General features: G+C 33.8%; 1 protein-coding gene across 1 annotated transcript; it reads left to right on the plus strand.

Moving 5' to 3' along the window:
• The first annotated feature begins 9,335 nt into the window (after positions 1–9,335).
• On the plus strand, positions 9,336–16,213 carry LOC145570549 (glycine-rich RNA-binding protein RZ1C-like). Its single transcript, XM_081629672.1, has 3 exons — positions 9,336–9,458; positions 9,643–9,766; positions 15,123–16,213. Exons 2-3 carry the CDS (start codon positions 9,656–9,658, stop codon positions 15,804–15,806), a joined length of 795 nt encoding a protein of 264 aa, XP_081485798.1. The 5' UTR covers positions 9,336–9,458; positions 9,643–9,655; the 3' UTR covers positions 15,807–16,213.
• Positions 16,214–18,628: the final 2,415 nt, after the last annotated feature.

Raw genomic sequence — 18,628 nt, forward strand, 5'->3', positions numbered from 1 at the left:
TTCATATATATAGGTAATTGAATCAATTGAAATAGATAAAAGTCAAATTCATTCACAAAGAGCTAATTGAATCAATTGAATGAGATGAAATTTGAATTCATTCACACATAGCTAATTAAATCAATTGAAATAGGTGAAAGTCGAATTCATTCACACATAGCTCATTGAATCGATTGAGAAAATGAAAGTCAAATTCATTCACTAATTCTGGGATAATGAATTTGTCTTTCTAGTGGTCAACATAAGACTTTGCCTGGATGTTGTTTCAGTATAACTTTGGCATCCTCTAATAATACATGATAAGGCCATTAATGAAGACCATTGACATTGCTATTATAGAAGTTAAACTTGTAGAACTTAGACTATGGGTTTAAAGATCCTTTTTTGAAATTAAAGTAGTTAAGGTCTAAGGTCTAAGGAATTAAGGTAGGTAAGGCCTAAGGTCTAAGGTATTAAGGTAGTTAAGGTCTAAGGTAATTATCCAATTATCCAATTGGGCTTCGATCCAATCAAGTCAGAGTACCGTACCATTGAAACTAGTTAGGGTACCACTAAAGAATTCATAAGGGGTACCGTTGAAACTATGAAGGATACCATATACCCTTTCTAGGGTACCACTATAGAATTCATAAGGGTACAATTGAAAGTAATTAGGGTACCATATACCCTTCTAGTATTCATGATTACGATGAACGTTTCACTTTAGTAGATGTTCATAAATGATCATTTCACTTTTAGTTTGATTTACTCCCTTGTTTTGTGCCCCAATTGGGCGCTCCCTTGAACATCTACTAAAGTCAAACATTTCACTTCAGTAGATGTTCATATATAAATGATCATTTCACTTTAGAGGTAACATATGTAGCCATTTCACTTTAGAGATCATGATTACGATGAACGTTTTACTTTAGTAGATGTTCATAAATGATCATTTCACTTTAGAGGTAACAAATGTAGCCATTTAACTTTAGAGATCAAGGGTTTCACTTTAGAGGTTGCCATTTCAATTGGATTATAAAGATGTTCATAAGTGTCGCCTAATTGATCTTTGACTCATAGATGATGGTGATAAGAGTGTCTAATAATGCATAAACATTGACATTGTTCGAAATTAGTAATTCAAGTGAGGACACTTACAATACAAATAGAATTTTATTGAACTCTATAGAAGGTCTACAGGGTTCGACCAAATGAAATTATGGTACCATATACCTTTTATAGTGTTCCACTGGAAGGATTTTTTATGTTACTGGATTTGAAGACTTGATGGCAGATCAAGTCAGTTGTGCAAATTTGAAATCAAACAGGTACTGATGTAGGATAGATTTTAAAAACTGAGTTGTACCCCCAATAAAGGTAAAGGCCATCTTATTCCATAGGCCATAGGCTTGCTAAAAAACCAGTAATGCGGGAAATAGAAATGTATGGCTAATTTTTTATGTAATCATACTTCACTCCTTTCAGGATTAGTTTGAATGTAATCTCTCAAATTTTATGTAGTAATGTTTGGCTAAATTAATATTGATAAATAAGAACAGTTATCCTAAATAAAGATCAAGGATTAGTTTGAATCTAATATATCACCTTTTATGTAATCATACTTCACTACTTTGAGGATAATTCAATTAATTCAACTCTTCCACAACAAATTCATGCCATTTTAATTCAAAAAAATTATTGTTTTTTTAACACTAAAATTTTAACATAAAAAATGGCAAACAATTATTCTCTACAAATCTAAACTATAATTTTTCAACGTCTGATTGAAGAAGTTTAGGTTGAGAGTGAATGATGATTACAAGCAAATTATAAGTTATTATGTATGTATTAGATTGTAGCAAGAGGAATGAACAAAAAAGAAAAAAAAAAGCCTTGTACAAAAATGCCCTTATTACTAAGGTATAAATAATGTTCTTGGTTTCAAATTTTGATGTCATATTTAATTTGATCTACTGCTTTAAGTTGTGACCTATTTATTTTTTGAGCAATTTGGGTAAGTTTTTGTTATATGGGTTTATTTGAGAATGCAATTTGGATGGTGTTTATTTTAGAATACAGTAACTGAGGTATAAATATTGCTATAAGGTATTATATCACTAATGGGTGGTGTTTGTCTACAAAATCCCTTGGTGTTAGATGAATGTAAAAATGATGTATGAATCTTGATATTTTCTGTTTTGCATGATATACTAGCTAAAGTTTTTTTATTATTTATCTTTGTTTAGAGTTTTCAATTATTTTTCTTAGTTTTTGAAAAACTATTTAATTCCTTAATTTTATTATTGAATTGGTATTACAGGTAACGTACATGGAGGTAAGATATATATTGAAGATAGAGACAAAGGGTTGATCCATTGGAGCTTTAGATTGTCTATTCTTTAGAAGTTACAATCCACCCTAGTGTCTGTATTAGATAAAAACAATTAGTGGTATTAATAGTGTAGATCGTGAAACTATGTAGGATTCCTAAGGGTAGATATATTGTATAGTGATATTTCATTTTATATCATTAGTATGAATTTTTTAGAGTTCCCTTGCATAATGTTATACATCAATTTACGTCTATATTGATGTGCAGCTTTCCATTAAACTATTGTCTTTAAAATATTTGGTAACACTTTTGTATTATTACTACCAAAATACAACAAATGAAAAGGTGTTTGTATATTATCATACTATGTACCAAGCAAAGCTTGATAGAGTTGGTGGGGAACTCACCTTGTGACTTTGAGGTTACGAGTTTGAGCCCCACCAACTACAAAATGCTTGGAAGTAGAGGGATTCCCTTGCCTCCCCCCTCTACCCTCAAGCGATGACCTGCGGAGCTGGGCTGGCTAAACCTGTGAGAGGTGCCGGCTCAGTAGGGTCTTTCTTCATACCTTTTAAAAAAATAGTATCATACTACGTATAAGAAGATAGTTTTAAATTGTTTTCTAATGTTGCAACAGTTTTTACTTGTTGCCTTTGTAAAATTGTTGCCTTAGGTATCATTTTACCTTGGCTTTTTAAAGTGTTGTCTTTGAAAAAAAATGTAGTGTTGCCTTATGAATAGACAACGGGGGCATAAACTACACATCATATGTGTTGTTTTAGCTACAAGGCAACATTTTTTTATGTTAGGCAATGGTTTTCACTACGAGTATATGTTTTTGGAAATCAAGTAACTATTGTATACTTTTGTTAAGAATAAATTATGTTACAAGCATGTATACATCAAGTTTTTGTACTATAACTACTTTCATGTAAAATTGTGTACACATATAAAAATAATACTCCCTTCGTTTCATAATGTTAGTCTGATATACTATTTTGGGCGTTTTAAAAAAATCTACTCATATTGAATATGTTTCATTTTTAACTTAATATTTTTGGAATTAATTGGTTGTTGATTGATGACATGGCTCTAAGTAAGTAAATCTCTACGTTGAATTATGCATTATGACTTATGCTTTCCAAAAAAAAAAAAAAAATTTAAATAAGGTAAATTAGTTATGAATTATTTTGTACTTTAATGTTACATTTCAAATATGGATCTTGCTAACGAACGCCCCCAGGGCGTTGGATAAGCATTTAAAATATTACCTAAAGTGGTATTAATTTGGGAAAGCATGACAAAATCACGCGTCAATCGGTGTAATTAATGTTTATTTAATTTAATCTTTCTACTTTTAGCTAGCTTATCCAACGCCCTCGGGGCATTTGTTATCTTTTGCATCATTCTTCTTTTCTTATTTTATGTGATTGATTCAATATGAGTTTAATATTATGAAACGGAGGGAGTTATTTTTTGTACAAGTACTTGAATATGTATTCATTTTGGAACCATGCATAAATTAATTGAACAAGGTTCTTTAGTTAACAATGATACTGGAGAATTTGATACTAAATAGTCTTTAAATAGCATCTGAAATTTCGAATACTTGAGTATTATCAGTTTGTTAAATTGGATTCACATATTCAATGTTTCTTTTGGTGTTGGCCATTGTTTTGATGATATTTCCTAGATTTGGTATCGATTGAGTGTTGGAAATTCCGATACTAATGACTTTTGGTATCGGAAAGCAGACCTTTAGCATCGATTAAAATCTTATACCAAAGACCATTTTTCTAGTGGTGATGTTTGCTATTTTTTGCAAGTAGTCGTGATTTCAAATATGGTATCTATTATGCGCATCGGGAGTTCATGTTGATTCACTTATGTATTTTAAGTTTATTTAAGAGTTTAGTTGATTATATTTGAGTACTCCACAACAATGGTCAAGATAGTCTTACCCAATCACGAAACGATTGCCCAAATTTCTCGATCTATATTGTATTTTATACTTTTTATTCTAGTATATGTGTAAAGAGGAATTTGGGGGAGGGGGTATTAAAAGAGATCAAATTTGGTTTTATTTAGTCCTTTTCACCCGATTCGGGTCAAAATAAAAAACAAAACAAATTAATTTTTATTCTTTGGTTGGTATTGTCAATTAATACCAAAATACCAGTAACTAAAACCGAATAAAATTTTGTTGGTATAATACAATGCCATGTTGGAATGCTATCAATTCCATAATTTAACAATCACACTCATTATAAACGAATTCCTAAATAAGTTACAATTTTAATAATAATACGTGACTAATAAGTGTTGATATCCGTTGTGCTGATATTTTAGAATGATGTCACAAAACTTGTGTTATATAGAAACTAGAAAGAGGATGCCAATAAAATCACGGATTCTAAACTAGTAGATTGGAATCCACATTCACACTCAATGAACAAACCTGTAACATAAAATGTATCATGATGTGTTATAGAACGATTATCATCCAAACCCAAATCATAATTATCCATATATATAATATATGCATTTTCGCCTAAATCTATGCTCCCTCTATTTTAAAATAAATGTCTCAATTAAACTAAGCACATATATGATAACACAAAACTTTGATGAAAGATATCATTGATAATTAGTAAATATAAATTAAAAAAAATTAATATCTAGAAACTACTTCGTATATATTAAGACGGTTCAAACAAGCACCTAAATAATTATATATATATATATATATATATATATATATATATATATATATATATATATATATATATATATATATATATATATATATATATATATATATATATATATGAATCACTAACATTAGTCAACGTGAATTTTGTGAATAGCGCAAAAAATGTTAAATGGACATTTATTTTGAAACCAAGAGGTTATCATTTTTCACACCATTATATTATTATGCATACATTACACATTATACTTTCTCAATTACTTAAAATTAATACATTGTACTTTCTTAAAGCTCAAAATCAATATATTAAAATACTTTGATTACATATTTATACCAACATATAACAAATGCATACCTTTTAATTCGTAAAACCAACTTCATACCAACAAACATCAATTGTAGACCAACACTGAGCATCAAGTCAATCACAATTTAATTCGTTACACAATTTTACTTTCACAATTAGATCTCCACAAAAGAAGAATATAATTGTTCAATTCATCGATCCCCAACATACACACATGCTTGTACATAAAGTTTGGTTCATAAGATATGAAAATAGTACTTCGAAATTTCTTATATATTTTTTTTCCAATTACATCATAATTAAACACCAACAACAATTTTAACCAATAGTGATTAACCATTTTATTGCTAGCCTTTCTCTCCTCTCTTCTCTCTCCTCTCTCTAAAACCCTAACCCCCATTGTTGAATTTTGAAGGGGCTTCCATCGGTTTTTACCTGTGGAAAGCCCCAATCGTTGTTTTTGTGTGCTTTTTTTTTCTTGTTTTAGGTTTATAATAACTCTTCCTTTTCTAAGGAAGAATATTTCTCCCTCGAAAGACAGGGTTTTTCTTCTTCTTTAGGAGGATTTGGCTCCTTCGAAAGACCGGATTTTTCTTCTCTCTTTTGAGGGAAGATTTGCTTTTTTATTTCATGGATTGCTATGGAGTTGTTTCATAGGTAAAATTTTGTGCGGGATTGAAAAAGAGGTTAATATTTCGACAACAATCTAACGAATCAGACGGAAATTTTCTATACGGCTACAATAGATTGATAGACCCCCTCGCCAAAGAAGGCTGTAATTCACATCGATATGAAAGAGGGTATAAAGAATGTTACGATTTGCAACAACGATCGTAGCTTTGCTTACGGAATGTTTTTATTTGATTAAACTATTATGTAATTGTTAGATCTAAATCTCTTTGTAGATGTCGTATGACTTATTTATGAATCAATTTTATTTCAAAAAAAAATAACCATTTTATTGTATTCTTATTACCGCTAATTATTCCACAATTAAATAATTAAATATTTATAAAATTACACTTAGCACCTTAAAGCTCAAAATTAATATGTTAAAATACTTTGATTACATATTTATACCAACATACAACAAATGTATACCTTTTAATTCATAAAACGAGCTTCATACCAACAAACATCAATTGTAGACCAACACTGAACGTCAAGTCAATCGCTATTTAATTCGTCACGCAATTTAACTTTCACGATTAGATCTCCACAAAAGATGAATATAATTGTTCAATTCATAGATGATCAACAATGAGCATCAAGTCAATCGTAGTTTAATTTGTTACCTATTTTTATCTTCACAATTAGATCTCCATGTACAAAAGAAGAATATGATTGTTCAATTAGATCTCCACAAAGGAAAAATATAATTGTTCAATTCAAAATTGGATCTCCATAAAAGAAGAATATAATTCCTGTAAGCACATTGTAGACACCCAAATGTGTCTTCCCAAAACCAAACCCAGTGATGAATACCTTTCACGTCATTTGATTATCGAACGAAGTGAAAATGTGAAAAGTCTTGTGATACGGTTGTTTTTATTAAAATATCTCTCTTTCTGTTTTTGAAAATATTTCTTTTTACACTTTATTTATGAAAATAGCCAGTCCAATTTAGGATGGTCCGTGATAAGGGTCCAATAATAGTGTAGTTGGATTGGGCTCGAAAAGAGCTTTCCAACGATATATTATAAGCCCAATTTCGATAAATAACGAGGAAGTTATGGCCAAAATACTAATCTGGGCCCAAACCAGATTTTACCTACGACCCAATGATCATGTGGAGGTTCCAAAGGTTTAATCGCATTCCTAAACAAATTAGGGTTTATTATAAGCTTCTATAAGTTTCTAAAAGATCTTAATTATCCTTTTTAAAAAAGATAAGATCAAAGAATTCGAAATTGAATAAAACTTCTCTTTTTGAGAGTCCTTGTTCTGTGCGAAATGGAAGATGGTCAGATATTATTTTCGTGCCTTATACTTTTTATCCAAATCTTATTTGGTTGGATATATCTTGAAATTATCTTTCCAATGATATATTATAATAATAAATTCGAGCTATAACGAAAAAATATTAAAGAAATAAGAAACTCTATTCAAAACTGACACCCTTCCACTATTTCGGCCATATTTTTTTATCTACAAAAGATTTTAATCTGATTCTAATTGAGTTGAAAAGTAGACTTCAAGAGCTTTTCAACGACATATTATATGAATTATTTGGACTTCTGGATCAAAAGATATGATAAAAACAAAATCCGCAAAAAACTATCCCAGCGCCAAACGACAGAGTCTGTCGCCTGACGCTAATACCTGTCGTCTGGCACTAACTCCTGTCGTTTGCGACAGGAGGTCTTTTATTCCGAATGGGACTCGAACTCTTTTCTATCGTTTTCGGACTATTTTCCTATAAATAGGGGTCGTATCTCCCCGTTTTTAATCATCAACAATCATCTCTTTCTCTCTCTCTAAAAGCTAGAAGCTTATTCTCCCTCTATTCTTTTTCTAAACTTCCCCTTTTACAAAATTCCACATTCACAAGTTGTAGACACACCTAGCCAAGTTCGAAGTTGCCTCGCTCTAGACGTGAAAGGTTGATAGTTTCTGAGGGTGTGGTCCCAAATCCTATTTCAATTATTTAATTTAACTGTTTATTATTTTCCTTGAAGTTACTAACGCGTGTATTTTGTTATTAGAAAGAGATACGAGGCATCCAAGTTTGTAATTTAATTGTTATATAGAAATCATGCTTTGATTACTTTAATTCCTAGTATCATGTTAGGATGTCTTTATGATTTCTAATATTATGTTTAGGGTAATAACTAAGATTTCTAATATCATGTATGTTTCTGTGGGATGATACCTATTCTTTCTTTATATCATGTTAGTATCATGTTAGGGATAAAGCTTTGATCTTTATGGTTTAGTGACATGCTAGGATTTGTTATTAATCTTGTTAGTATCATGCCTAGGATCTTGCTAATATTATTATTGCTTTGAGATTGAGATTATTATTATTAATATGATGATGATGATTGTTGTCGATTTATATTATGTTGCTTGATATTATATATTATTGTTATTGCTTGATCACGTCTTTTATGCATGTTTAAAGAGAATTTGTACTTGTAATCACGCTTAATAAGATAATTAATAATCTTATTTAGGCTAATATGATTATAATTCAAGTGATCGCCAATAATAGATTTGTTTGTGCAATAATATTCAATCAACATAGATAAACAGGTTTAGGGTTAACATATTGATTGTATGTTAGTCAGAAAGCGCACATGAATATGAGAAGAATAAAGTAGAGGCCTATTTAAGGCGGGTTCAGTCTCTTTTAGGTTGGATTTGTACCTTCATCCCCGAATATCCAGTCATGGTTCCGGACTTATGGAGTTAGCGATCTCATGGATCGTGAAGGGGTGTAACTTTCACCCTGTGAACGGTTTACAAGTTCCTAAAACTTGTTGGCGACTCTTTTACTCTAGCTTCCTTCCCTTTGGACGCCACCATGCTTAAGTGTATGATCACAGTGGGGCTCAAGTGTGGGATGCTTGAAATATTCCCTACACACATATACATATTTTCACTTCAATTACAACATGTATTTCTTCCCGGCCATCGATTTTAGTGACTACTTACAATTTTCATTATTATTAATCTACAATTTAGGATGTCAATTCCCTAAAAAATGAAGTCAAATATATACTATAACTTACAAGATGTAGTTGAATGCTTCATCCTGCTCCTTCGATTGATGCTCCTCCTCCTCTTCTATCTTCAACAAATTGATGAATGTATCCATCCTGTTATTATCGGAAATGTAGAAATTTTTTAGCTATTTTTTCCTTCTTTTTGGTGCTTCAATTGATAATGAAGAACTGACTTTTTTTTCTTCCTTTCTCACCCTTAGATTATTTCTCTCTCTTGGACTAGCTCTTTATCTCTCTTATTTTCCCTTTTTTTTTTTTTTTTTTTTTTTTTTTGCATCTATTCTAATTTATTTTTTTGTCTTTGCTAAAGGGTCCTAGGACATTTATGTCTCTAGTTGCTAAAGGCTGAGAACCTCCCAGTTGCGGGCAGCATACTACATACTAGCAACTGGCTTAACTGTGGTAAGTTCGAAGTTGGTGAACTTCCTTACTCTGTGCTTAACCACTCTATTAGGGTTTGTAAAACCCTCTCAATTTCACCAATTTTTTCCCCAAATCAACCTCTAATTTCTCAAACTATACGAATTACACCTCTTTATCTGTAATTTTCATCTTAATTCCTAGTTTTTCGGCTGAAATTTTGTAGGAAATTGAAAAAAATGGCTGCAAGAGATGGTTATCGTATATTTATTGGAGGCTTAGGTTGGAATACATCGCAAAGGCACTTAGAAGATGCATTTATTCGTTATGGAAAAATCCTTGATTGTTTGGTAATTGCTAAGAACTCGCTTTTTTTTATTTATTTATTTATTTTTTATTTTATAAAAAAAATTGTTTGATTGTAATTGTTTATTAGCAATTTCGCCTTGCAATTGCGATTTTTAATTATTTGTTAACCTCAATTATTGTTTCATTGTTCATTATGTTCAGCATATTGTGGTTGATAATTGTAAATTAGTGGATGTATGAACTTATTTGGGCTAGAAACTTTAGATTAATATCGGGTTATGACTTATGAGACTCGAACACGAGTTTTAGGCATATTGTTGGTTGGTTGATTACACAAATTTATGTCAAATTGGTGAGGATAATCCTTCTATCAGTCGGGTTGGTGGAGTAGTGATTGAAATTCAACTGTTGTTAAGTTTTGTTTGTCCAAACCGCAAAAAAATCCACTTTGGACGTACTTACTAGAAATAGTTTTCAAATTTTAAAACTTTTTACAAGCTGTTGGAAAGATTTTCATTGGTACAAGCTAAGGTCTATGTGAGAATACTTGGATATGAGGGAGACTATGTTCTGATTTTGGTTGATTTAATTTTGGAAAGTAGGCTTTTCGTTTAGTTTATGTAGGTAAATGCATCGGTATTTTTCGTTTGGGCTTTTTTGTAAGTACAAGTAACTGATGCATTGCATTAGATGTATGTCTAATATTAATTGAAATTTTCTGATATTTATTAGTTTATCTTCTGAAATGAGAATATAATAGCTCCAAAAATGCTAATTTGTGATTTAAGTTGCATATAGAAGTTGAAGCATAACATAGATAGATACTATAAAAGCAGGGTGACCAGTTGATGTAGAAGGGTCCAATTGTTCATGTATATGTAGAATTTGTTAAGTCATTTGCCTTTTGTTATATTTTAGTACAATGAAATTAGATTGTTGAACCGAACTATGATCTTATGACTGAATTTTTTTCTGATACTTTGTAGTTTGCACAAGAATTTTGCTGGTTCCAATAAGTAACTTTTGGTATTGGTTCAGTTCCTATACTATACTTTGAGGCTTGTGAGAAAATGAATGGGAACCAACCTTTGTTCTTTTTACGTGAAAACCCTCTACCTAATCTGAACCTATCTTCAATTTTGAATTGAACATGGTAATCTTCATTTGAATTTACCCCTTTTTAAGATGAAAATAATTGAGCATTTGTGGGGTTAATTTTACTAGCATAGAGTATGTTATGCTTGTTTGTAGACGAGAATATTAGATAGATGTTACAGGTCATTTACTTATCATTATAGTTGTGAGTTTGTGACTCTTGTCTCCTAATGCTGTCTAAGATTTCATGTCTTTGTTGCCTTATGTTTTTATACAGAACTGTCAAGTGATAATTTTATTTTATAAATGGTTTATGATATTAATCTCATAGATACTTCAATATGGTTTTCAAAGAAAAGGAAAAAGATGGTTTGGTTAAGCGACAATCAGTTCTGTTTCAAATTATAAACACCTATTCATTATCTTTAAATCCTTAAGGTATGATATAAAGGAACCAAGTGGGTTGGTAAAGCGACAATCAGTATGTTTCAAATTATAAAACACCCCTTCATTATTTTTAAATCCGTAAGATGTGATTTATGGTAATGTGTGAACCTGATGCTCATGTAACTAGTGAATTATGCTTTGACATTAATGTGGGATTTGATTTGAAATATATCTTAACTTGTCTTTGATCATCTTGAATGGGCTACATTTAAATCTGAAATCTTTGGATATATGTAGCATGATATATCAATGGATTGTGGTCCCTTCATTAGATAGTTTGTTATTCGTACTGTATATTTGGACTTGCTGTTTGATTTTACTTTTGACTTTTTGAGTGTTAGGTAGTACAGGCTGGTTGTCAATGAGTTAAGTTCTCATTTATTTGTAAATATATGTGAACCAATGCAGAATAAACCTCTACATTGGTGACTCTTCTCTTAGACATCAAACTATTACTTTGACATTTGCATATCTTGGCTCTTTTATTATTATGTGTCTAGTATACCCCTTTTTACACATAAGATATTGAACCATTGGCTATCAGTGCTTCATCATTCATCAAATGGGTGTTATAAAATAGAACCAAGTGGGACTTAAAAAAAAAAAAACAGAGAACCATGGTTTTTTCTTTTGTCACATAGCACACATTTCTCTGTGTATGTGTGTGCGCGCGCGCGCGTGCGCATGCGTGTGTGCCTGGTGCAAATTTTTTTCCCACCATAAAAGTATTTATTTTTCCTTTAAAAATAATTGTTTCTACTATGCACTTATGCATGACAAATAAATTCATTTTTCAATACTTATGGAATTATTCAAAAAATAAACTGATTGAGCATGTCAAGAAATGTGTGTGTGTTTTTTAACCTTCATTCTGAGAGATGTGGGAGTACAAAGGGCATATGTAAAAAAAATTAAAAAAAACTTCACTTTTTGAAAATTGTAGCCCATTTAATAAGTTGAGCTGTCATGGTTGTCACCCTCCCTTTTTTTTTTGAACAAAAATCCCCCGATTAAGTATGGCTCAACTATTTTGAAGAATTTTTATTTTTATCTTATTTATTACAAAATAAACTATGCTATATCTTTAATTATGTCAAATCAGGGTGGTATGAATTTTTTTCCTTTCCTTTTCAGTATATTACGAGTTCTAGAAAATAAAGATGCTTGTAGAGGTAAGAGAAAGTGCAATTATTGACCTGATATTATAGGAATAGTTTAGAATACAGTCTCAGAACTTTTATATGTCTATAAACTGTCACTGAATCTTCCAGTCATGCAAATTCTGATTTCTTGTTTCATAAAGAAATAAAGTGACTGTAATTTTAATGCTCAAGCACTTTGAGTGCATTAGAGGCAATCTCATCTTCTGTCGTGTGCCTAAATTTCATTAGATTAGATTAGATGCTGACAATTATATTTTGGAAAAATTGCCCGCAATTATCCCACCTTTGAGGCATCCGCTAAAAATAATCCCACCTTTGGGTTATTTTAAAATAATCCGGCTTTTATACCCAATTCGCTCTAAATGGTCCCAACCGGTCATGTAACTTGTTATAACAAGTTACTTGACACGTGGCGACCTGTGATTGGTCAAAAAATAAAAAAAAAAAAATAATTTTTAACAAAAAGATAATTTTTTTTAAAGAAAAAATACGGCGCTGGCCACCAGAACCCAACCCCAGCGCTGGCGATCAATCAAGTGGCTCCGGCCGCTCCCGATCCCCCTCCCTGAACCACCAACTTTCCTCCCTCCCCCACGAAATCCCAGAAAGCGTCCCTTCCCCCACCACATGTCTGCCTGGCGGCCTCCTCTCCTTCCCATGTCCCTTTTTCGGCCCCCTCCTCCGTCGATTTCGACCCAATCCCCTTCCTCTCCTCTGTCAATTTCGACCCAGTCCCCTCCCCCGTCGATTTCGACCCAATCCCCTTCCCCAACCTTCGCCATCAATTTCGGCCAATGGGAATGGGTGGGGGTGGTTTAAAGACGTCGGACGGGGGTAGAGGGAGGAGCGGCGACAGGCGGTCGGTGAGCGGCGATGATGGTGGCGGCGTAGAGATGGCTGGGGCTGGTGGTGGTTGTTAAATTATTTTTAAAATAATTAATTAATGTTAATTAGTAATAATCATCATTTCTAAAAAAAATTAAATTTAAAACTTATTAATTTACCAATCACGTAGTAACATGTGTAAATTAGACTTAATTAAAAAAAAAAAACCCTACTTAACCGGTTATAAGTCATTTGGGACCATTTAGAGCAGTATAAAGGTCGGATTATTTAAAAAAAATCTAAAGTTGTGATTATTTTCAATGGATGCCCTAAAGGTGGGATGGGATTATTCTGGGCAATTTTCCCTTTTATTTTTGCTAATATACTTTTATTTGATAGAAAAATGCACTATATGGATGTTAAAGATGTATTATATTTTGACTCTTGACTTCTTCAATAGGCATAAATTTATGTGTGAATGGGTTATGTGCAGAGATCCAAGAATATTGGGTGGTTCTGGTCTCTGTTTGATCGACTTGAAGCTCTTCGATTTTGGGGGATTGTAGATTTTGTGCTTGTCTTTTGACCTTTGTCCATCACTTCATTGACATATGATACAAGCTTTATGACTTTTAGCATTGCAAATCTTTTGCCTTCTAATTAAAAATACCCTCTTTTTTATTTTTGTTTTTATTATGTTTATGCATAGTCATTTTTATGTGTCCCATGCTTTAATCTTATTGATGACTTTATAATTAAATTAGCATAACTATAAAACTTGAATGTTATCAAGATGCTGGCAAACCTAAGTTTTCCCATGTTTCCACTTTATTCCAAATATTTAGGTTAAGGATTTTTTAGAAAATAACACCACAATAACACAAAATTTGATTATAACACCACAAAATAAAAAACTTTTATTATAACACAACAAAAAACCCCAAAAAATTGATTTCACCACCACTTAATGGGATTTTTGGATGGAATCCGTTAGTGAGGCCCACAATAGACACGTGTGGTTTTAAAAAATTAATAAAAATAAGAAAAAAAGGAAAAAAGAAAAAAGAAACCCTTGACAGCCTAACCCAGCCAAACCCCACCACCAGTACTACCTGTCCCCCACCGCCGACTGCCTTACCCAAGCCGCCGGCACTCCTGCCCCACCAAAACCGGCAAAACCCACCGCAAATCACCACCTACCCACTGCAAATCACCACATCCCTTAGCAACAACAACTTCCTCGTCGAAACCCCAACCGCCAAATTGAAACCCTAGCACCTTTGAACCGCCGCAAACACCAACCACAATCACAACCAATTCGAACCCCATCACCTTCGATCCACCGCAAATACCAACCACAATTCACCTGCTTGGTGCGAATCGATATTTGCGGTGGTTCAAAGGGGTGGGAATTGGTTTTGTGCAGTGGCAGAGGTGGTTGCGAGGTTGCTCGGTGCGAATTTGTGGTTGGAGATGTGATGCTAGGCGGAGCCGGGGTGGTTTTCGGGGAGGGGGAAGAGAGTAAAGGTTGGTTTCGGCGATTTTGGTGGGGGCTGGATGTGCCGGCGGCTTGGGTTAGGTTGTCGGTGCGGCTGGGGAAAGGTGGTGCCGGGGGTGGAGCTGGGTTTGGGTTTAGGTTTGGGGTTTTTTTCTTTTTATTTTTTTTAATAATTTTTTTAAACCAATAGGCATTTGACACGTGTTAGTTATGGCCCCACTAATGGATTCCATCCAAAAATCTGTTACAAGGTGGTGAAATCAAATTTTTGAGTTTTTTTTTGTGGTGTTATTTTCTAAAAAATACTTAGGTTAACTACAATAACCATTTTGTATTGTTCGTAATATGATAAATACATTGTCATTTTAGGTGATGGTGGACAGGGAGACTGGCCGTCCTCGTGGATTTGGATTCATAACATATGCTGACCGCAGAGCCATGGAAGATGCCATAAGGGGTATGCATGGTAGAGAGTTGGATGGCCGGGTTATCTCAGTGAACAAAGCAGAGCCACGATTGGGAGCTGAAGATCCCTATGATGCTTATGGTGGAGATCGTAGATCAGGTGTTAGGGAGAGCTACAGAGGAGGAGATAGACTAGGGGATCGATCTGACGAGTGCTTTAAGTGTGGTCGTGCAGGGCACTGGGCTAGGGATTGCCCGTCGAGTGGTGGTGGTGGCGGAAGGTATTCTTCACAATCTGAATTTGGTAGATCTGGTCTGCAGGGAGATCGTGATTATGATCGTTATTATGATCGTGCTGCTGGGGGGCGCTATGACAGTAGAGATCGTCTGGAGAACAGAGATGGGTATGGGTCCCGTGATCGCTACAGCACTGAAAGGTACCCACCTGCTGGTGATCGTTTTGGAAGCGATAGATATATGGATCGATATCCCCAAAATGGATATGGTCGGGATAGGGATTATGAAAGGGATGGAGGTGTTAGAGGTGGTGATAGGTATGCTGCTGGTGGACCAACTCGCTATGACAAAGGAAGCTTTAGAGACCGGGCTCACCCTTATGATGCTCCTCGGAGAAACAGCCGGCGTTGATATCATTGTTGGTTTTGCTCAAATGCTGTGCAAACTGTTATTTATCTGAACTACTCAGTTTAGAGCTTTGTTTCCTAAGTAGCTGCAGAAATGTTGGATATCGTTTCCTATGCTTGGCTTGCATCTGTTCAGATTCTGCCTAGATAAGCTGTGTGTTCTGCAGAGTTTTTTTTCGACGTTTTTGGATAATTCAGCAGCATTTGATAGCAAAGATGCAACATATGGAAGTGGTTGAGTGTACTTCCAACACTTCTAGCTGTCAGCATTGACTGGTAAAACACAATTAATGTAGTATTTCTGCCCATGACTGGATATTCTGCATCAGGAGTGTCTGAGATAGTTGAGACTGTTTTGTTTCTTCTTTGAATTGCTGTTTCTATAGTATGCATGAGTGGCTGTCTTTTGAATTTGAAGTTGCAACTATTCCTGTTCTGGTTATGTTATATGGTGGCGAAGTATTAGCTCATAGTTGCTACAAACAACATTTTCTGAAGGTGATGGCTGTGGTTCAGTATTGTCATTGCTGCTGCCAATCGGAGTGGAGGCAGAGGTTTTGGCAGGCTTTTGCTTTATTTGTTTTTCAACGAGTATATACGTGAAGCTTTTGTGCAGCTGAGCTGATGAAATCCTCTCTGATAGTTTGTTTTTCACCTTTTTGGCCTTCATTACCCTCATTATTCGGCTAGTCACTCATCAGTGGCAAATTTGCATACTGGCCTTATTTTTTGCTAATTTTCTAATGTCACGGGAGGAAATGGCCGCTGATAAGATCTGGGAATTGAGATAGACTAGAAGTAAATACTGCTCTCAATGTGACATGAGGAGGATTGGTGTTGAGGTTATGAATTTGGATGTTCTTGCATCAGAGAAAGGTAAGAGTAGCAGCTATCTATGACGTCCCTGGTTCTGAGTTGGAGAGTGACCCTTAGGCTTTTTCTGGGGATGGAAGGCAGCATAAGATTTGTGGAGTTTAGAATGGTAGCTGCAGGGGACAGGCAGCTGCTTGTTCTGTTTCTTATTTTGGCCGACCTATTAAGCATTTGATTGAAAAGCTTGGTTCGTTGCATTCAGTGGTGCCATGAATTTTGAGTTAGGAATATCGTTGCTGAGAAGCAGCAGTTATAGAGCCTTCCTTTCGGGTCCGAAACAATCCTGAGGCCTTTTTTGCAAATTGCTCTTTTATAACCCTAGAAGCTGAGACCCTTTTTGTGTTTGGGATCAATAATATGTAGACCTTATTAGTAGACCTGTAGGAGTATTTACAGGGAGACTTCAACAAGATGAGTTGCACATAGATCAGTTTGATTTCTTTTGACGGGCATAGATCAATTTTTTGGAGCTTCTTCAAGTAGCACATTAAGCAGCTTTGTGTGTGTTCTTATATTCAACAATCTAAATGTCCCTCTAGAACACAGGTGTGATATAATGTCGTAATGACCCAATTAATTTATGGGCAAGTATCAATGTTTAGGCGCCGTCAATTGGTGACTTGGTACTCAATTTTACTCGAGCTTATAGATCATATACTTTACTCTCCTCTGTCCCTAATTTTTTTTTTATGTCCCATTAGATTTTGTACGGTCTCTAAAATGCGTCTTATAACGTAAATAATTTTATTTCTACACTCACAAAAATTATAAAAATTTGATATTAATAAAATATACAATGAGATGAACCCAACAAGACCTCACATATCTATTATCTCTTATCGATTATTGATAATTGTTCAAAGTTTTTGAAATTTGACCTCATTATTTATAATGGGGCAAAATAATAAAGACACAGAGTATATTTGATTCTTTCATCCTTCAAGAAATGCATACAAAGTTGTATAACACACTTGGGGCGGTGTGGAACTGAAAGTAGGGATGGCTAGGGTCATCTCTCGTCCCGCTTTCATCTCATATTCTCACCCCTCTATGACCTGTATCTTTATAAAATATAATCTCTTTCTAAACCAAAATATGTAATGCTAGGTTCAATTTCTACTAGGAATAATTTAAGAATGGTATTCCTTTACTCTCACCCTAAAAGTGTCTAGCCTATTAACTCAAGCTAAATTGAGTTATGAGAATAAATCATCTCATGAAAGATGTGTTTGACTCAAGCATATTAGGCAAAAAGGTGTAGGTTTAGAATGACTAAAACCTATACCTTGTGTTTGTTTTTAGAAATTTTATTTTTCAAACCCATACCTCAAACCCCCAAGGTATGGATTTTTGCAATCCAAGGAGGAGGTGGGTATGGCTCATACCCATACCTTTAGGTTTAAAATTAAAAGAAAAACTATCATTCTTAGATAAAAACCAAACACATAAAATCAAGTATCAAGTTCCAGCTACATACCACCCAGGTTTCATTCCTCATTTCAAACCCATACCATTGTTTGAACCAAGCACCCCTAATACACTTTTCTCTCTCTTCTTTGCTAACAATGCTTTGCTTTTTCTAGCCATTTGTCTTTTACGTATTTTTTCTTTTTTTGGTCAACATTCACATGGTAAGAATATGACCCTCACCGTCTATCCTCCTTGAATTTAGGGTTGGTAGGTAAGAGTTAGGATCTGAAAGCGATACAATTGTACTATCACACCTTGACTTACGTTTGACTTCTTAAAATGGGATCTCCTAAAGATTTTTTGGAATCATTTCCTCTTTCCACGTGAGTGGTGGGTGTGTTCGTATGTATAATATGTATGGGTGTCCGTGCATGTCACGTGTATTAACAAGTATGTCACTCACAAATCCAACATTTAATAAGCAAGCATGTACAAAGAACTTTAACTTTTACTTTTTTTCACCGTTAATTACCTCTTATTTTT

This window comes from Chenopodium album, chromosome 12, assembly GCF_948465745.1.
Source record: "Chenopodium album chromosome 12, dcCheAlbu1.1, whole genome shotgun sequence".
NCBI classification, from domain to species: domain Eukaryota; kingdom Viridiplantae; phylum Streptophyta; class Magnoliopsida; order Caryophyllales; family Amaranthaceae; genus Chenopodium; species Chenopodium album.

Coding starts and splice junctions, on each gene's coding strand:
- LOC145570549 (XM_081629672.1), top strand. CDS start 9,656: ATGGCTGCAAGAGATGGTTATCGTATATTTATTGGAGGCTTAGGTTGG. Junction 9,767..15,122: donor GAAAAATCCTTGATTGTTTG/GTAATTGCTAAG, acceptor TTGTCATTTTAG/GTGATGGTGGACAGGGAGAC.